Raw genomic sequence first — 17,551 nt, forward strand, 5'->3', positions numbered from 1 at the left:
GAAATCTTCTTTCTCCTTCATCTCACAACCTACCTGTGGGGCATATGCACTGATGATATTCATCATCACCCCTTCAATTTCCAACTTCGCGCTCATCACCCTGTGACTACTAACATAACTATTAACTATGAATACTATATTTAATTTCTGCTGACAAACGCCCCTAAATCCTACATAGTCTAATTTTATAATCGCTTACATGGCCATGAATTTAAGTGAGTATTTTTCCAAGCAGCACCTGAAGGCATCACGTAATCCAGCTCCACAGATCCGGACTCTGTTTCCACGCCTCCTACTTTCACCTCCATTGTGGCGACTCCTGCTCAAACACTTTACAGACTTCTAGGAGTTGTAGCGGATGTTCGAGGACTGAACGGAGACACCACACAAGTCTGTTATTTTTTATTATTATTGTTTTATTCTGACTTCTTGGCATGGATTTGCTTACTCACTCTGGAGCTCACCGATGTGGAATAGTTCCTGCCGCGGGGGATTTTGGGATTTTATACAGAAGAGACAGAGGACACGGACCCAGCACTGTAAAGTTGTAAAAGTAGTTTTTTTTTTCTTCCCTTTCAAGTTTATTTTAGTTTACTTTAATTTTGTGTTTGTTCGGCGTGTCGACCTGCAGTCATCATGGCGAAGGGGGCAGCGGCGGCGCTCGCGCCTCTGACGCCGCGTTCAGGCGCTGCTCTCCGGGACGAAGCCGTCGAGTGTAGCCGCGGCCGCCGCCGGGCTTTGTCGTGGTACTTCGTTTTAATCTTTTCGACTTTTTCTTGTGGATATTGCAAAGCTGAGACAGAGTTTTCCATCCTGGAAGAAGCGCAAGTGTTGGCCGAGCAAATGAAAAAACTGTCCTCACAGGAGCTGGGAGTGTTTACTATGCAGGTAAACAAACAAACAAACAAACAAACAAAAAATGGTATTCACTGTCCCCAATTTTTTATTTAATTTTTTTAACACGCAGAAAAATAAACGGAAACTTTACCGTGAACGTTATGTTTTTACAAAACAAGCGTGTTGCCAGTGTTGCAGACAGTGCAACAAGATGCGCTTCAAAGTTATTTTGTACAAACACGCTGCAGCTTTGCTTTATTTTCACGTTATTTCTGATGTTTTTTGGTTTTGCTATTGTCTCTGCCCTGATGCAGTGGTGGTATTTAAAAAAAAACTCCCCTATCTTCACTATTTGCATGATTTTGATTTGATTTCTTCGGACTGCACTACAAAATCAGGTCATATGAACATGTTCCACTCTGCAGATAAAAAGCTAGTAATTGTGTGGCTTCGTCTTTTACCTTTATGTGGATACTGAATATTGAATATGATGCAGTAAATCAGGGTCGTGCAAATATTCTGCTTTTTCTGTTTTACATCATTGTAAACTGCAGCTATTTTGGTTGTTGGCTGTTAATTGAATGCTGCAGCAAATTTCAGTTATTCCTGTGGCATTTTCAGTTGAATGTAGTATTACAAAGGACTGCTGCTCTGGTATTGGATTAAGAGAGCTCATATTTGGTGTTTGCGTTTCTCGAGATATTTTATTTTGTTCAATCTGGAGTTCCAGTACTGAGCGAGACATTCAGAAATGTGTAGAGATGTTGCATGATTCTGAAAATGGCCAGATAAAAATGTTGGAAGTTTTTCAAATTTTAGGACTTTTTGTGCATTTCCCAGAAATTAAACCTTAATTGTTACTGCAGGGTTGGTCTTCTTTAGGAGTTTAGAAATGTGCAGCACCGTTTTGCAAGTGCCGGCCAGTTTCACTGTTGAAACGATGTCGTCCACCTTTTGATACTGTACAGAACAGACCCACCCTAACTGCTTGACTGCCATTAAAATCTGCATCTGCACCAGGACCGAGACATGCAGGTAAATGGCTGCCTCTACATACAGCCTCTGAGCATTTAAACAGGAAAATCATATGCATATCTAATCTCCTATCTGTGGGATAGGAGTTCCACTCCCAAAATGTAGACCTAGGTTTGAGTCCCAGTGTATACTTGTACCTGTCTGTGTCATTGGACAAGACACATACTGTGCTTTGCAGCAGTCCACCCAGCTAAAATGGGTCCTAAGTTTGGTTTGGGAAGTGAACTGTGTCAGACTGGTGTCGTGACTATGGGGAACTCAAGACTGATGGGTATTAGGGCTTGTATAGGTCTTATATCAGGAGAAATGTATGTTATACAGTTATACTCACCAAAGCCTGATCGTTATATATCAGTTAGTTGACAATATTGGTTAATTTGAACCTTTTACAAACATATAATATAGCCTTTATTGTCATTGTACATATACACACCAAAATTTATCCTCTGCATTTAACCCATCCCAGTTACAGTTAAACACCATCCAGTTACTAGGAGCAGTGGGCAGCCACAGTCCGGTGCCTGGGGGCCAACTCCAGATGTAGAGATATTGCCTTGGTCAGGGGCAGAGATAGGAGCAGACCCTAAATAAGCATGGTTTGATTGTGGGAGGAAACTGGAGTCCTCAAAATAAATCCACACAGACACAGGGAGAACATGCAGACTCCACACAGAAAGGATGGGAAGCGATCCCACGACTTTCTTACTGTGAGGCACCAGTGCTAACCATTAAGTCACCATCCCTCCAAAAACCTGAGGCTTGAACTCACGACCTTCAGGTTATGAGACTGACGCGTTGCCAAACTGCGCCAGCGAGGCTCATGTTGACTCACTGTTAAAAATTTAAACTTCACAGAACTGAAGGGTGGATTTGCTGTAATAATTCAGACCCTGAGTAGAGAGTAAGAGTAGAATGGGAGGCAGAGCCTTCAGCTTTCAGGCTCCTCTCCTGTGGAACCAGCTCCCAATTCAGATCAGGGAGACAGACACCCTCTCTACTTTTAAGATTAGGCTTAAAACTTTCCTTTTTGCTAAAGCTTATAGTTAGGGCTGGATCAGGTGACCCTGAACCATCCCTTAGTTATGCTGCTATAGACGTAGACTGCTGGGGGGTTCCCATGATGCACTGTTTCTTTCTCTTTTTGCTCTGTATGCACCACTCTGCATTTAATCATTAGTGATCGATCTCTGCTCCCCTCCACAGCATGTCTTTTTCCTGGTTCTCTCCCTCAGCCCCAACCAGTCCCAGCAGAAGACTGCCCCTCCCTGAGCCTGGTTCTGCTGGAGGTTTCTTCCTGTTAAAAGGGAGTTTTTTCCTTCCCACTGTAGCCAAGTGCTTGCTCACAGGGGGTCGTTTTGACCGTTGGGGTTTTACATAATTATTGTATGGCCTTGCCTTACAATATAAAGCGCCTTGGGGCAACTGTTTGTTGTGATTTGGCGCTATATAAAAAGATTGATTGATTGATTGATTGACCCTGATTGATTATCAGTTCTTGTATTACCACCTCTGTGAGTGCAATGACGTGACTCAAACATATCCATCTGCGCAGAGCTGCGTTGAGTCACCAAATGGCAGGAGGTGCCATGGGGTGTGAGCGTGGTGTTTAGCACTTAAGAGGCAGGCGCTCACAAGCCCCCTAACACAGAGGCGAGACAGCGGTTGGGGGCCGACTCCAAATGGTTTTTCATCTTTTTTGCTTCCACACTGAGCCGCCTTCATCCGAGCCCTGGGAGTGGGCTTTGAGGGACGCCTCTGATCCACCTTTGTCACAGCTAATCTCTCACTGAGCTGCAGTTTGTGCGCCTTCACTGTCACTCCTGTTCTTCCATCATTGTCTTTGTATTTTATTTTGGTCGTCTTCTTCTTTATTGTTTGCTTGTAACCACACACATTTTAAAACGATCTTCTCTCTTTTGCTGCTTCTTTCTCATTATTGTTGTCTTCACACCATTGTTTATGCCCCACACTCCCTCGCAAACTTAAATTTGGATGTTTATTTAAGCTCTTGTCTGCTCAACTCTTAATCTGTTTGGTGCATTTCAGTGACACTTTACATAGCTGTAGCACACCATATGAAGATTTGCATGAAGGAAAATAATGCCAGTAGGACATTGTCAAGGGGAGATAACTGGAATTTTGGGTTTGGTGCATCTTGTGATATTCAGTTTTGTAACTGCAACTCCTCTTCAACCACTTTATGGATTTCAGTGAAACTTCACACAACGGCAGCACACCATATGAAGATATGCATGAAGAAAAATAATTACAGTCTGGCTTTTTTTCAAAGGAAATGATTGCATTTTTATTGCGTTATGCATAATTGTTTTCAGTTACATTTGCAATGGTTGACCAGTTTATTTTAGGTGCTTCATCACAAAAGTGTTACCACCATGCATGCAATTAAATAGCATGGTGGGCGTTTAGAGGTCAATTTAGTGATCGCGTTCACTGATGTCTGGTTGTTGTTATTCTGTCTTTAGCCATTCGGCGTTTCCCATGATGCCCCTGGCGGCTGCCTGCGCTTCACAGAATGCACCGCAGTGCCAGCAGAGTTCCACTGTCTCAAAGCGCATGTAAACAGTAGCAAAGCAAGAATGTGGATGGCGTTAATTTTGTGAGTTCACGGGCGATTATGATGATTATACGCTCTCCCAAGTTGAGAGGGTTATCTAGAGGAGGTGTAGCACCTGTGATGGACTTCTGCTGTGCCCCGATGTTGTTTTGTTGTCCATACTTCACAAGATGTGTTTACACTGTGAGTGCTGAGCTCCTGACATGGAACTCTGCTGAAACTGAGCTCTCGTGTGAGTCACGGACTGTGAAGCGACGTGAAATTCACAACAGCGAAACACCGAATAATGCAGCAGTATTGCTTTTAGTGATTTACACTTTACACAAGGTACTAGAATTTAACTCTTCTTTCACATCAATCAGATCTCAGTCACGATCAAGAGCCTCGATATTTATTAGAGCCTGACTGATATGTTTTTTTTTGTTGTTGTTTTTTTTTATTTGGGTGGTGGTGGGGGGGGGGGGGCTGATACAATGTAGATATTAGGGAGTAAAAAATTTCAGATATCATAACTGTTGATTATATACATAAAACATGGCAGTGTTTCCTAATATTTTATTATCAAACCCTTATGACAAAGAAATGTAAGTGAGGCATTATGTTTTACACTTTAAAAATGAACTTCATTCCAAATAGCTATAAATATAATCAACGTGCATCATGCTGCCTTCAATCGATTCAATCACTTTCTGTTACGGATCAGCATTTACCTAAAATAGTCTTCTTATCTCCTTTGGCCCACACAGCTGGCAACGTAGTGACTTCCTGTCTTCTTGTTGCTGTGAAACGCCCACTCTGATTGAAAATGAATGGCACCTGGTCAGTTTTGATATTTGTTTTTATTTATTTGATTAAAATGCTTTTCGAAAGAAACTTTCCTTTCAATGTTTTTGACTTCTTATTTATGGTGAAATTTCAGATTGCAGATGAAAGAATTCTTATCTTAATTCTATTTTTAAACCAGGGTGGTTATATTTTCCATTGGCTTTTTTTGTGTCTGTTTAGCTGTCATCAAAGAAATTCTGAACACATGATGCTAATAAAACTGCATCTCCTTCAAAATCTAATCACATCCAGTGTTTACTTTTTACCCTGAGGATTCACCCCAAGATACAGATTCCACGGTAATTTAAAGTTGAAGCATTTGTTTGAGAAACTCTCAAAAGCCAACTGGAACAAATCAACAATATGTCCTTTTCAGAGGCTTTTACATTCCTTTATGAACATATAATATTCAAATTGAACCTTGTGCTTCTCACACATGCAAAAAAAAAAAAAAAAAAAAAAAAATGATGCAGGACTTGTTTATATGTAATGCATGTGATTGCATTGTTAATGGTTTTATGTAGCAGGTAGTGAGGGCGTGCAATAGTTTCATAGTATTTGTGATACTACCAAAGCATATTTGTGATTACCAACACGAGGGCATAGTTTTAGGATTGACAGCTTTGTGGTTAACGCATGAAGAGTTCAGTGATGTGATGTGCACCTTGCTGTTATTTATGGTATGTTAATCTTACATAAACAGGATTTTTGTTCAGTGAGATGGAATGATTAGGGGAAAGAATTTGGATAAGCACACTAATTACCTACAACAACAGATGAGCAGAACTGATCGACCCAGCTCTTACCTGACTTTTAGTGTACTTTCTCAAAATTTCAGTCCGGGCAGCCTGCAGCTTTGCTCCGGAAACCCTTTGGGCCAACAGGGCTTGAAATAGTACGTGCATGTGCTAGTTTGTGCACGTATTATTTAGGGCTGAAACGATTCATCGAGTAATTCGATTACAAAAAATGTTCGAGGCAATTCTTGCCTCGAGACTTCGTTTAAAGCTGTAGTACATATGCCAGGCCTGTATGTGGTGCTGTAGCGCTCCCACAAAAACCACAGAAGAAGACCATCGCGCTAATCAATGTAGCAGGCGATGCTACAAGTTTACAAAGCCACACGCTGAGTAAAATAAAGCCTTTTACGAGAAAGAGTCCGCGCAGATCGTCTGAAACTGACTTATTGGGCATTTATAAATGAGTGCCGAACTCTTTACTTAACTTGCCAGCGAGCAATGCTCACACGTTTATTCTGCAAGAGACAAATGTGGGTGTTACAACACAGAATGACGTGTAATTATGTACAATAGCTATACAGTGACCCATTAACAGATATTTATCAGTAACATGTACTACAACTATATTCCTATAATTTAAAGTGAAGCAGTGTGTTTGTATATATTATTTAAAAAAAACATGTTTTGCTCCACTAGCCGTTCTCCACGTCCGCAGATGAAGCGAAAGGACGCGCACTTTAAATGAGTCATATTTAATGATTTAAAAGGCTGTGTTATTCGCCAAGTATCCACAGAAAACAAAGAATTTGACGTTGGTTTGAGCTACACTCTGTACAGCATGTATAAATATACACTAAACACTGAATAAATCACAGTAATAAAAAGTGCAAATGAAATATGCAATAAGAAGGAAAAAAGAATGCACACTGAAGATTTCAAAGACTGCCTGGGCTTATGGTTTGGCAAAGCTCTAAAACTCTTAATATGAAAAAATTAATAACCCGGCAAAACAGAGAGAGGGAACACCCTAAACTTAAAAATCTGCATGATGGCACAGCAACATTGTGCCACTGCTTTAGGGAGAGCCCTTCCACTACTGATATTATTTAAAAACACAAAGGTACTTTTTATCCGATTACTATAATATTCGATAATCGATAGAATATTCGATTCCAAAAATATTCGATAGCTGCAGCCCTAGTATTATTCAAGCGGTGCATGTAATTTTATACTGCACTTGCACTGGTGCAAGTAACTTTATCCAAGTTTTATCAACTATAAGACCAGTAGAACAAACCAATAAAGGAATAAATAAGGAAAAAAAAACAATTTCCAGTGTGTTGTCTTCATCTTCCCTGCGTTTTATGACTCTCACACACGGAGTGAGTTGCTGTGCTCTATTTGTTGTGGAAAGCCGACAAACGTCGCAAGCGGTGCGCATGTGAAAAACAAAAAACAAAAACTGGCTGCCGCTGTGGTTCCTTTACGGAACCCGGGAGAGGTCACTTAGTGATATTTTTTTCTGGCCATGATAATTTGTATGCACGTTTTCCTTTAATTGAGCCCATGAATTAATAAAACATGCTCTCAAATTAATAAAATGTGCGCACGTTTTCTGGCCGTGATAATTCGTGCTCGCGTTTTGATGGCCGTGATCATTTGTGCGCACGTTTTCCTTTAATTGAGCCCTCGAATTAATAAAAGGTGAGCACGTTTTCCTTTCATTCAAAATGAACTCCATAATATGACCTAAATTGTCATCCTCACGATGGGGAGACGCTTCACCCTCAGCATTCTTTTTAATGTGCTTAAACTCCAGATGATGCCATGCTGGGCAGCTGGAGTTCTTGTGGCCTTGTGTGCCCAAACCATGATACACCCTGACCAGATCCATTTCTAATGGGGAAATGTATTACACTGTCTGCTGGTTTGTTGACTAATAGTCAACATTTATGTGTCAAGACAATATTGAATAATTGAGTGCACGTTTTACAAATTGTGGCCATGTTTAAGTAGATCGTGCCCTTGTTTTACTCAAACGATGCTTAAAACATGCGCACAATATAATAAAATGTGTGCACAATATAATAAAATGAGCGCACAATATAATAAAACGTGTGCACATTCTCTCCACATGCAAAACATTTTGCGATGACACTTCCAGGGCTCTGTAGTTCCTTGCTCTCTCTCCCCTCAAACTCATAATTGTGGTATAAACCAGTCACTAATAATCTTCATGGACGATTCGTTCGCACGCGCACGTGGAAAAAAAAAACTGTCTGCCACCGCTGCTGCTGCTCTCCCCTCAAACTCTCCCCAGAGAGGAAGAGTCTGACACATCAGAGGAGGAGTTTTAAGGTTGATATAAGACTGACTTTTGTTTTTTTTGTGCAAGTAATTTTGTTACTAGCACCAGTGCACGTAGGTTAAAAAATGTATTTCGACCCATCCATCCATCCATTTTCTTCCGCTTTATCCGGAATTGGGTCGCGGGGGCAGCAGCTCAAGCAAAGCCGCCCAGACCTCCCGATCCACACACACACACCTCCCCCAGCTCCTCCGGGGGAACCCCAAGGCGTTCCCAAACCAGCCGAGAGATGTAGTCCCTCCAGCGTGTCCTGGGTCTTCCCCGGGGCCTCCTCCCAGTGGGACGTGCCAGGAACACCTCTCCAGCGAGGCGTCCAGGGGGCATCCAGAAAAGATGCCCGAGCCACCTCAACTGACTCCTTTCGACGTGGAGGAGCAGCGGCTCGACTCCGGCTCCTCCCGAGTGACCGAGCTCCTCACCCTATCTCTAAGGGAGCGCCCAGCCACCCTGCGGAGGAAACTCATCTCGGCCGCTTGTACTCGCGATCTCGTTCTTTCGGTCATGAGCCAAATCTCATGACCATAGGTGAGGATCGGAACGTAGATCGATCGGTAAATCGAGAGCCTTGCCCCCCCTACTCAGCTCTCTCTTCACCACGACGGTCCGATACAGCGACCGCATCACTGCAGATGCTGCACCGATCCGTCTATCGATCTCACGCTCCATCCGTCCCTCACTCGTGAACAAGACCCCGAGATACTTAAACTCCTCCACTTGAGGCAAGGACACTCCACCGACCTGAAGAGGGCAAAGCACCTTTTTCCGGTCGAGAACCATGGCCTCGGATTTGGAGGTGCTGATTTTCATCCCGGATGCCTCACACTCGGCTGCAAACCGCCCCAGTGCACGCTGAAGGTCCTGATTTGACGAAGCCAACAGAACCACATCGTCCGCAAACAGCAGAGACGAGATTGTGTGGTTCCCAAACCAGACCCCTCTACACCCCTGGCTGCGCCTAGAAATTCTGTCCATAAAAATAATGAACAGAACCGGTGACAAGGGGCAGCCCTGGCGGAGGCCAACGTGCACTGGAAACAGGTTTGACTTACTACCGGCAATGCGAACCAAGCTCCTGCTGCGGTCTTACAGGGACCGGATAGCCCTTAGCAAAGGACCCCGGACCCCGTACTCCCACAGCACTCCCCACAGGGTGCCCCGAGGGACACGGTCGAACGCCTTCTCCAGATCCACAAAACACATTTGGACTGGTTGGGCGAACTCCCATGAACCCTCGAGCACCTGATGGAGCGTGTAGAGCTGGTCCAGGGTGCCGCGACCAGGACGAAAACCACACTGCTCCTCCTGAATCCGAGGTTCGACCATCGGTCGAATTCTCCTCTCCAGTACTCTGGAATAGACCTTACCGGGTCCTTACTGGAAATACTGGCCAGGGTCGACCCCTGGCCAGTATTTCCAAACCAAAATCTTACCCTTCAGTAAGTATAACAGAGGCTGCCAGAGTTACTATGTTGCCACCTAGTGAGTAAAAATTAGGGATGTGAATCTTACAACAACTCACGATTCAATTCGATTCAGATTCTTGGGGGTGACGATTTGATTCAGAATCGATTTTTGTTTGAAAGAGCTCTGAGAAATAGTTGTATTTCTTAAAAAATGTTTAAGAAATACAGCTTTACAAGGTTAATCAAGTGATTCTGAAGATGTAAATTTACTTATCTGCTTTGCTCGTTCAGAGTTGGCTGTCAGTTTCGTGAAACGATGGAGTTGTGCGCTGGTCAGTAGTCGGCTGAGACTGCTGCTTCCGCTTCTTTTAGCTCCGGATGGATGGCGTAAGATTTCTCCATGTAATGTGGAGTTGCGTCAGGAAGGGGCATCCGGCGTAAAACCTGTGCCATTCAACATGCAGATCCACCTTGGATTTGCTGTGGCGACCCCAAGTGCAAACAAGGGAGCAGCCGAAGGGACTTACTGTTAAATAAGTGATGAAGGAGAGAAAAATTGTTTCCCTAGCACATTTTTTAAAAATTCCCCGCTAATCCGATTAATCGTGTTGAAACCCCATCAGATTAATCGATTACCCAAATAATCGTTGGTTGCAGCCCTAGTAGCATGTGGGCTCGAGGATTTGAAGTGTTTAACTTTCATTTTGCAAATTTTGCACACTGCATAAGCCATGTCAAGCTCCTTCTTACGCAGGAAATAATAAAATCCAAAATGCGCCCAAACATTTGCCTTCAGCAAAGAAGGTGCTGGCTGAATTAGCTCTTCGTCCACCATGCTAAGCTGCAGCTCACGAATGTTTGAAGCACGTTGGACCCTCCCCTCGTGGGGACACTGCAGTACGGAAGCCGTTGCCTGACAAACAATACACTCAACGAGTAAGCAAGAAAATGTTTAAAAAAATGCTTTTTAAAAATCTATTCTTGGACATTTTGGATCAATTCAGAATCTTAATAAATAAGAATCGCAATTTGGACGTGAATCGACTCTATTCTACTCTTCTTTTTTAGATATTTAGATAACCTTAGTATACACTAGTAGAGTTCTACTTTAGAATTGCAATATATTATAGAAGACATACCTTACTGAATTTTCATGTCTTATCCGGGCAACTAGTCAACACACAAAATCCAACATGGCTTCCGGTGTACTGCTATCAAACTTAACATTCCTGTCATTTCTTGACGATTTAGCCAGTGTATGCTGATTGTATTAAAAATGCTGGCATATGCGGGCATAGGGCTAATAAGTTATGGGTATGTTTTTATAAGTTAAGAGCACGCTGATTTACATTGTAATACGCCGAGTACCTTGAAAAATTTTGGGCTTGTACAATATTTTTGACGTATGACTCATACGACCAATTGAGGGGTGGAGCGGGGGCCATCAGACCGCGACCGGCATCTTAAAAGTTGAAAGTGCTTTATTCATTCATGAAAATTCAGTAAGGTATATCTTATATATTATATTCCAATTCTAAGGTGGAACTATGCCAGTACGAGGTCTATTAGAAAAGTATCCGACCTTATTTTTTTTCAAAAACTATATGGATTTGAATCACGTGTGATTACATCAGACATGCTTGAACCCTCGTGGGCATGCAAGAGTTTTTTCACGCCTGTCGGTTACGTCATTCGCCTGTGGGCAGTCTTTGAGTGAGGAGTCGCCCACCCTCTCATCGTTTTTTTCATTGTTTAGGAATGGCTCAGAGACTGCTGCTTTGTTTGATCAAATTTTTTTCAAAACTGTAAGGCACAACTGAGTGGACACCATTCAATAAATTCAGCTGGTTTTCGGTAAAAATTTTAACGGCTGATGAGAGATTTTGGTCTGGTAGTGTCGCCGTAAGGACGGCCCACGGCGCCTGACGGTGATCTGCGCTTCGAGGCGGCAGCGTCTCGCCGTTTCAAGTTGAAAACTTCCACATTTCAGGCTCTGTTGACCCAGTAAGTCGTCAGAGAACAGAGAACCTTCAGAAGAAGTCGGCATGAGGAGTTTATTCGGACATTCCATTGTTAACGGACATTTTGTAATGAAAGAACGTGCGGGCAGAGTTGCACGTCGGGCCGGACCCGACCGCGGGGGGTCGCAACAGGAAAAACACCTCCGTTGGAAACCTTAACGGGCAAGTTGGAACATGCCCAAGCTGTTAAACAATTTCTCAGTTACTCACTTGTTGAAAGCCATCAAAAGCCGCCTGAATTTTACAAATGTTTTCAACACGGAGGTGTTTTTCCTGTCGCGGCGCACACAGATTCGCCGAGTCGTCACGGAAACGACTTTGCGAATTTGCACGCTCATCTTTCGTTACAAAATGTCCTTAAACAGTGGAATGTCCGCATAAAGTCCTCATGCCGGCCTCTTCTGAATCTTCTCTGTTCTCTCACGACGTCCTGGGTGAATTAAGCCTTAAATTAGGATGTTTTCAGGTCGAAACAGGCCGACGATGGCGCCTGGAAGCGCTGCACGACGTCCTGCTCCGTGGGAAGTCCTTACAGCGACAGAAACACCCCATAATCTCTCATCAGCCGTTAAACTTTTCACCGAAAACCAGCTTAATTTCTCGAATAGTGTCCACTCGGATATTCCTCACAGGTCCAGAAAAAATTTTGATAAAGCAACGCGCGCCGTCTCAAGCAGCGTGTGAAACAAAGGAATTCAGCCGAGAGGGCGGGACCACATCTCACTCAAGGCTTGCCCACAGGGAAATGACATCACCGACACGCGTGAAAAAACTCACGCATGCGCACGAGGGTTCAAGCATGATTGGTGTAATCGCATGTCATTCAAATCCATATAGTTAAAAAAAAAAAAGGGTCGGTTTATTACCTAGTAGACCTCGTATACAAAGGTATATCTAAAAAGGAAGATTAAAATAGGAGAGTAGAAAAGAGTAGAGTAGAGCCACTTAGGTGCCTAGTCTTGAGAACCAGGGTGGTAGGTTAAAAAGCTTTTTTATCCCATGGGAACTCTCCCTACCCACCCAAGCAGCTCAAGAAAAAGGTATATATAATATAATAAGTAATAAGACATAAGAAGGATAAGACATCACAGGAGAAGATTGTTATCAAACACAAAGGAACCAACTATTTTGTAAGCTACAATGAACGTTGCTAAGGCTGGCTAGATAAGCTAACGTTAGCTGCTAGGTATAACTAATTGTACCCCACTCCTCCAATATTTACTTAAATATAATAATATTAAAAGGGGGGGAACAAGAAAAAGTAAAGTGTGCAGAAATGTATATGGAGACATAAGTACATATATTTGCAGAAAAGAGAAAAATGGCGGGCGTTTTAATCACCAAACCTGACATCTTGTTGTTTCTTCTTCTTCTGCTATATTTTTAACACAGTATTCAGTAGCTTCGCCCTCGTGTGGGAACATATGTAATTACAGTTGATCATCCCAGTAACCACTTAAAGCATTAAACTAGCATATATATATATATATATATATAGTGAATGAGTATGAGACAGCCTAATAGATAATTAATAGCTAATAGGCTAAGCTATAATTGTAGCAGTATAACTGTATAAACAAAGACTCAGATATAATATGTTATAGGTTTATCTAAGGTTTACCCTATTTGTTAGGTTATGGTTAGCTAATCTAGGTAGAAGAAATTCCATCTTCTACATGTTTTTTAATGGGAACCCCAAACTTAGATATTATTTCTTGATGTCTGTTAGAAAATCTTTTGAACTGAAGAACCAATTTGTTACACAGAAACCCTTGTTTAACTAATCTACTAGTAAGTTTATGGTGTCTAGTGGAAAAACTTTGTTAATTATCACAGATTAAATTACTCCATTGCCTCCATGTGGAGCGTAGATGCCACCTGCAAACAAAAGGGTTTTGCCGGTGGTAGAAACACAAACAAAGCCAGACTTAACTCTTCTGACCCTCTCACTACACCGTGCAGTACTCACCTGAATCACTCGGTGGAAATGGGGCTGGCAGCGTATGCTGACTAAATCGTCAAGGTATGACAGGACCCTTACCAGGAAACAACTGCAAAAATTCAAATAGGACAGGAGTACATGCATGCAATAAAAGCATTCATAGAACATGCAGAGGGGCAGATATGGGGAACTTGGTGAGCATGATCATGAGAAGTCTGAACTAAGTAGAGAACCTGACACGCCACATACACAGGTAAAGATACAGCTTTTTCAGTTGCTTGTATGTGACGCACATTCTGTAGCTTCACAGAAGAAATCCGTCCTGTCTGGGAACCACTAACACCAGTAAATCACTTTAAACACACACCAGATAAAAAAACTGTAGATTGACGTGATCACATATAGCGTGGCATGTCAGCCTTTTTCCCAGAATGCATTATGGTGACGTGAATTTTTACCCACTAGGCGGCAACAATAAAAGCATATACTTCTGAAAATACAAATACTGGCAAACAGACTCATGATTTCTTAGAAGAATGCCCTCTGTGATTTTTAGTTTTGTTAACTTTTTAAGGGAGTCATGTTGTGAAAAATCCAATTTTTATTTACAAATTTGCATGTAAAACTCCTAAAAATCCTAAATGCATGTCTCATACAGCTAAGACACTGTGCAGCAAGGCAACATCAAGCCTAATTTTTAACTTCTGTGGTATATATGTCCCCAATTAAAGATGTATTTAATCAGAGAGATGGTCATCTTCACACTTTTGGACCAACTTTAAGTAATCTGTAGTCTTAATCTGCTTCTAATGATCTGGATCGAGAGCTGCAGCAGTGTATATTTGTCCGTATTTACTTATTTTCACGTCCTTATTAACATTATTCTTGCAAATATGTATTCGTTTTGCTTAAATATTTGATCTTGGCCAAAGTTATCGGGTATCACGACTAACTACAAGCACTGAATATGGACTTTGCGTGAATATACAGACTGATTTAGAGATGTGCGTCCAGTAAAAACACTTCTGCGTTTGGAATGAAGCCACTACAGGATTCCGTGGTCACCTGTTCTGCTCCTCAATGTGGTCTTACTCACAGTCTGTCAGGTGTGCAAATTAAACTTGAGATTTTATCTTCCTGAACTTATTTCTCTGTATCTGTAGTGCAGTGCAGGATGCGGTGATTTATTTTTTTGTAGCAGGTGAGATGTGTATTGAGTGGAATATCACATTTCTGGAGCCTGCTGGCATTGGTAGTCCCCCTCTCTGGTGTTTGGCAGTGTTATTTTTGGTTATGCAGACATCAACATTCAGATTTCAGTTGCAGAGTACCATCTTGGAGAACATCTTGAAGCTCATGTTATCAAGTGCACTTCCCAGCCTCTCTTTGTAAAACCGTAATTTTAAGCCTCTCAACCCCGCCCATCATTCTGTCTGATGTGTAATTTGAGGATAGCTTTGTCAGGGCTTCTGAGTCACTGGGTCAGCTCTGTTTAAACTGTCATTGAGCATCTGGAGACAACAGGTTCTGTGGTTGACACTGTTTAACCCCTTTATGACTTATAGGTAGGGATGCACCGATCCACAATTTTCACTTCCGATCTGATCCTGATACCTGAATTTGTATATCTACCGATACAGATACTTTTCTGATCCGATACCAGATCTCTGTTTGCTTTAACATTATTATTGTCATCATTATTAATTTTATATGAGGATTTTCTTAAAAAGGAGACCTGAAAGTGAGCTACAATTTGCCAGAAGGTGTATCAAAGATGAAAACCTATATTTGATGTTTTGGTGAAAGAATTAAGTACTTTTATTTTTTATAGACTTTTATTGCCATATTTTTTATAGACTTAAAGAGAAGAGACAGCACTCTCTCTCTCTCTCTCTCTCTCTCTCTCTCCCTCTCTCTCTCTGTCTCACTCTCTCTCTCCCTCTCTCTGTCTGTCTCCCTCTCTCTCTGTCTGTCTCCCTCTCTCTCCCTCTCACTCTCTCTCTCCCTCTCTCTGCCTGTCTCTCTTCTCTGCCTGTCTCCTCTTCTCCTCTCTGCTCCTCTCTGGTCTGTCTCTCTCTCACTCTTTCTGCCTGTCTCTCTCTCTCCTGTCTCTCACTCTGCTGTCTGCTCTCTTGCTCTGATTCCTCTCCTCGTCTGTCTCGTATCTTTTTCTTGCCTCTCAAACAAGCCGGTTTTCATGCTGTGCAAACCGTTGAACTTTTGGGGAACACGACGCATTTCAACTGTAAAAACAACAAACAAAAAAGTATCATCAGCCGGACACTCGCGCACAGGATTTTAATGGAGAATTTTTTTCCCTTTCAGCAGACAGAATCTCTGCTTCGGCTCTCCTTCTCGGCTGCACCGCTTGAGCTGGTTGGCTTTCATCGCATTTTACAGCCTTGAGACAGTGAAGTGGCTAACTTTTTTAGCAGGACATTTTCAGCAACAGTTCAGTTAATTTTTCGGAAATATCCGTGCTCGACAAACAGACAATTTGAAACCTGAGAGCTGGGCAGGAAACTTGCTGCTAACCACAGCTAGAACACCTGCGGAAGAGAGGCTCTCTCAAACAGCCCGGCTTCAGAAAACCGAAAACCTCCCTCTTCCCGCTCTGCAGCAAACAAGCAGAGAGCAAACAACAGCAGTTGAGAGGATTTACAGTGGCTCTTCTGTGGTATCGGAAATGGTCGTGGGCTGGATTGGTATTTTCTGATATGTGAATTACGTCGGTATCGGAACCTGATGCTGATCCGGGATCGGAACGGTCCCATCCCTACTTATAGGTGTGGTTCAGCAATTACATAGCTGAAAGCAAATCCTCATTACTAATGAATATATGATGTAGGAGTCATTTACTATGTATCAATTGATACATTTTTATATATATGCATCATTTTATGGGTTTTTTCCTCTTGAAGAGGCTGCCTTTTTTTAAGAGGGACGACTTATACTCTGAACAAATATCGTTAGCTCATGCAGGTATGCTGGGCGGTTGAGAGCTAACAGACACCTGAATGCATCAGTTAGGACCAGGGTTGAGGATCACCACTCTGGACAGTGCACTCAAAAATGTTAATGATGACACTGATACTATACATTTCCAGCTCTTTTCCATTTAAAGCACCAGCCACACAAACATCTTTTGTTTTAGTGACCTCAAAATGTTTTTTTCTTCACATGCATCACTTCACTGTATTTAGTATTTTTGCTTCCAGACTTTATTATCCACTGTTAAGACAGCTTGCTGATAACATGCATAACATGACCATTGTATGCAATGGAAAAGATCCAACTGACAGCAGAGGGGAGGATTGCAAGATGATGCATGACTTTCAGTGCGACAGGAAAACTGTAAACTTTGCTTTTCATGAAACTGTCAAAAAACATTACAGTGCCATATCTTGTTGGCAGACGTATGTGTCCTAATGGAATATTTTTCTTGGACTTCTTTCAATTACAGGTTTCACTTACATTTTTTTTTTATCTTCTTACCCTGGCTCTCTACGTTTGCAGCTCTGTGTATGACTTACACCCTTTCTTTTTCTGGGTTTATAAGAAAGCGGCCTGCAGACACCAGGTCGAGGGGAGCTTGAGGATATCCAGCAGGACATCAGAATTCCTGCTATGTTCTCTGCAGTCCACCTTCAATCTTTTCTGCCTTCATAGTGCAGTGCCTGCTTGCAGTCCACATGCACATCATCCCTGGGTGTATGCTCAAATTGCCAGGGTTACTATGAAGTTCACACACCTATTAATATGTGAGATGTTGTTTAATTTGTCTTTGTTGCCTTTGTTTTTGCCT

General features: G+C 42.3%; 1 protein-coding gene across 2 annotated transcripts in view; it reads left to right on the forward strand.

The window, feature by feature from the left end:
* Window positions 1-291: 291 nt before the first annotated feature.
* Window positions 292-17,551, forward strand: part of cachd1 (cache domain containing 1) — a 203,080-nt gene continuing 185,820 nt past the window's right edge. For both annotated transcript variants that reach the window (XM_034179556.1, XM_034179557.1), the window contains exon 1: window positions 292-888. In XM_034179556.1, the coding sequence (XP_034035447.1) occupies window positions 637-888 (252 nt within the window). In that variant the 5' untranslated portion in view covers window positions 292-636. The remainder of the gene's footprint in view (window positions 889-17,551) is intronic.

Source organism: Thalassophryne amazonica, chromosome 10 (assembly GCF_902500255.1).
Source record: "Thalassophryne amazonica chromosome 10, fThaAma1.1, whole genome shotgun sequence".
Lineage (NCBI taxonomy): Eukaryota > Metazoa > Chordata > Actinopteri > Batrachoidiformes > Batrachoididae > Thalassophryne > Thalassophryne amazonica.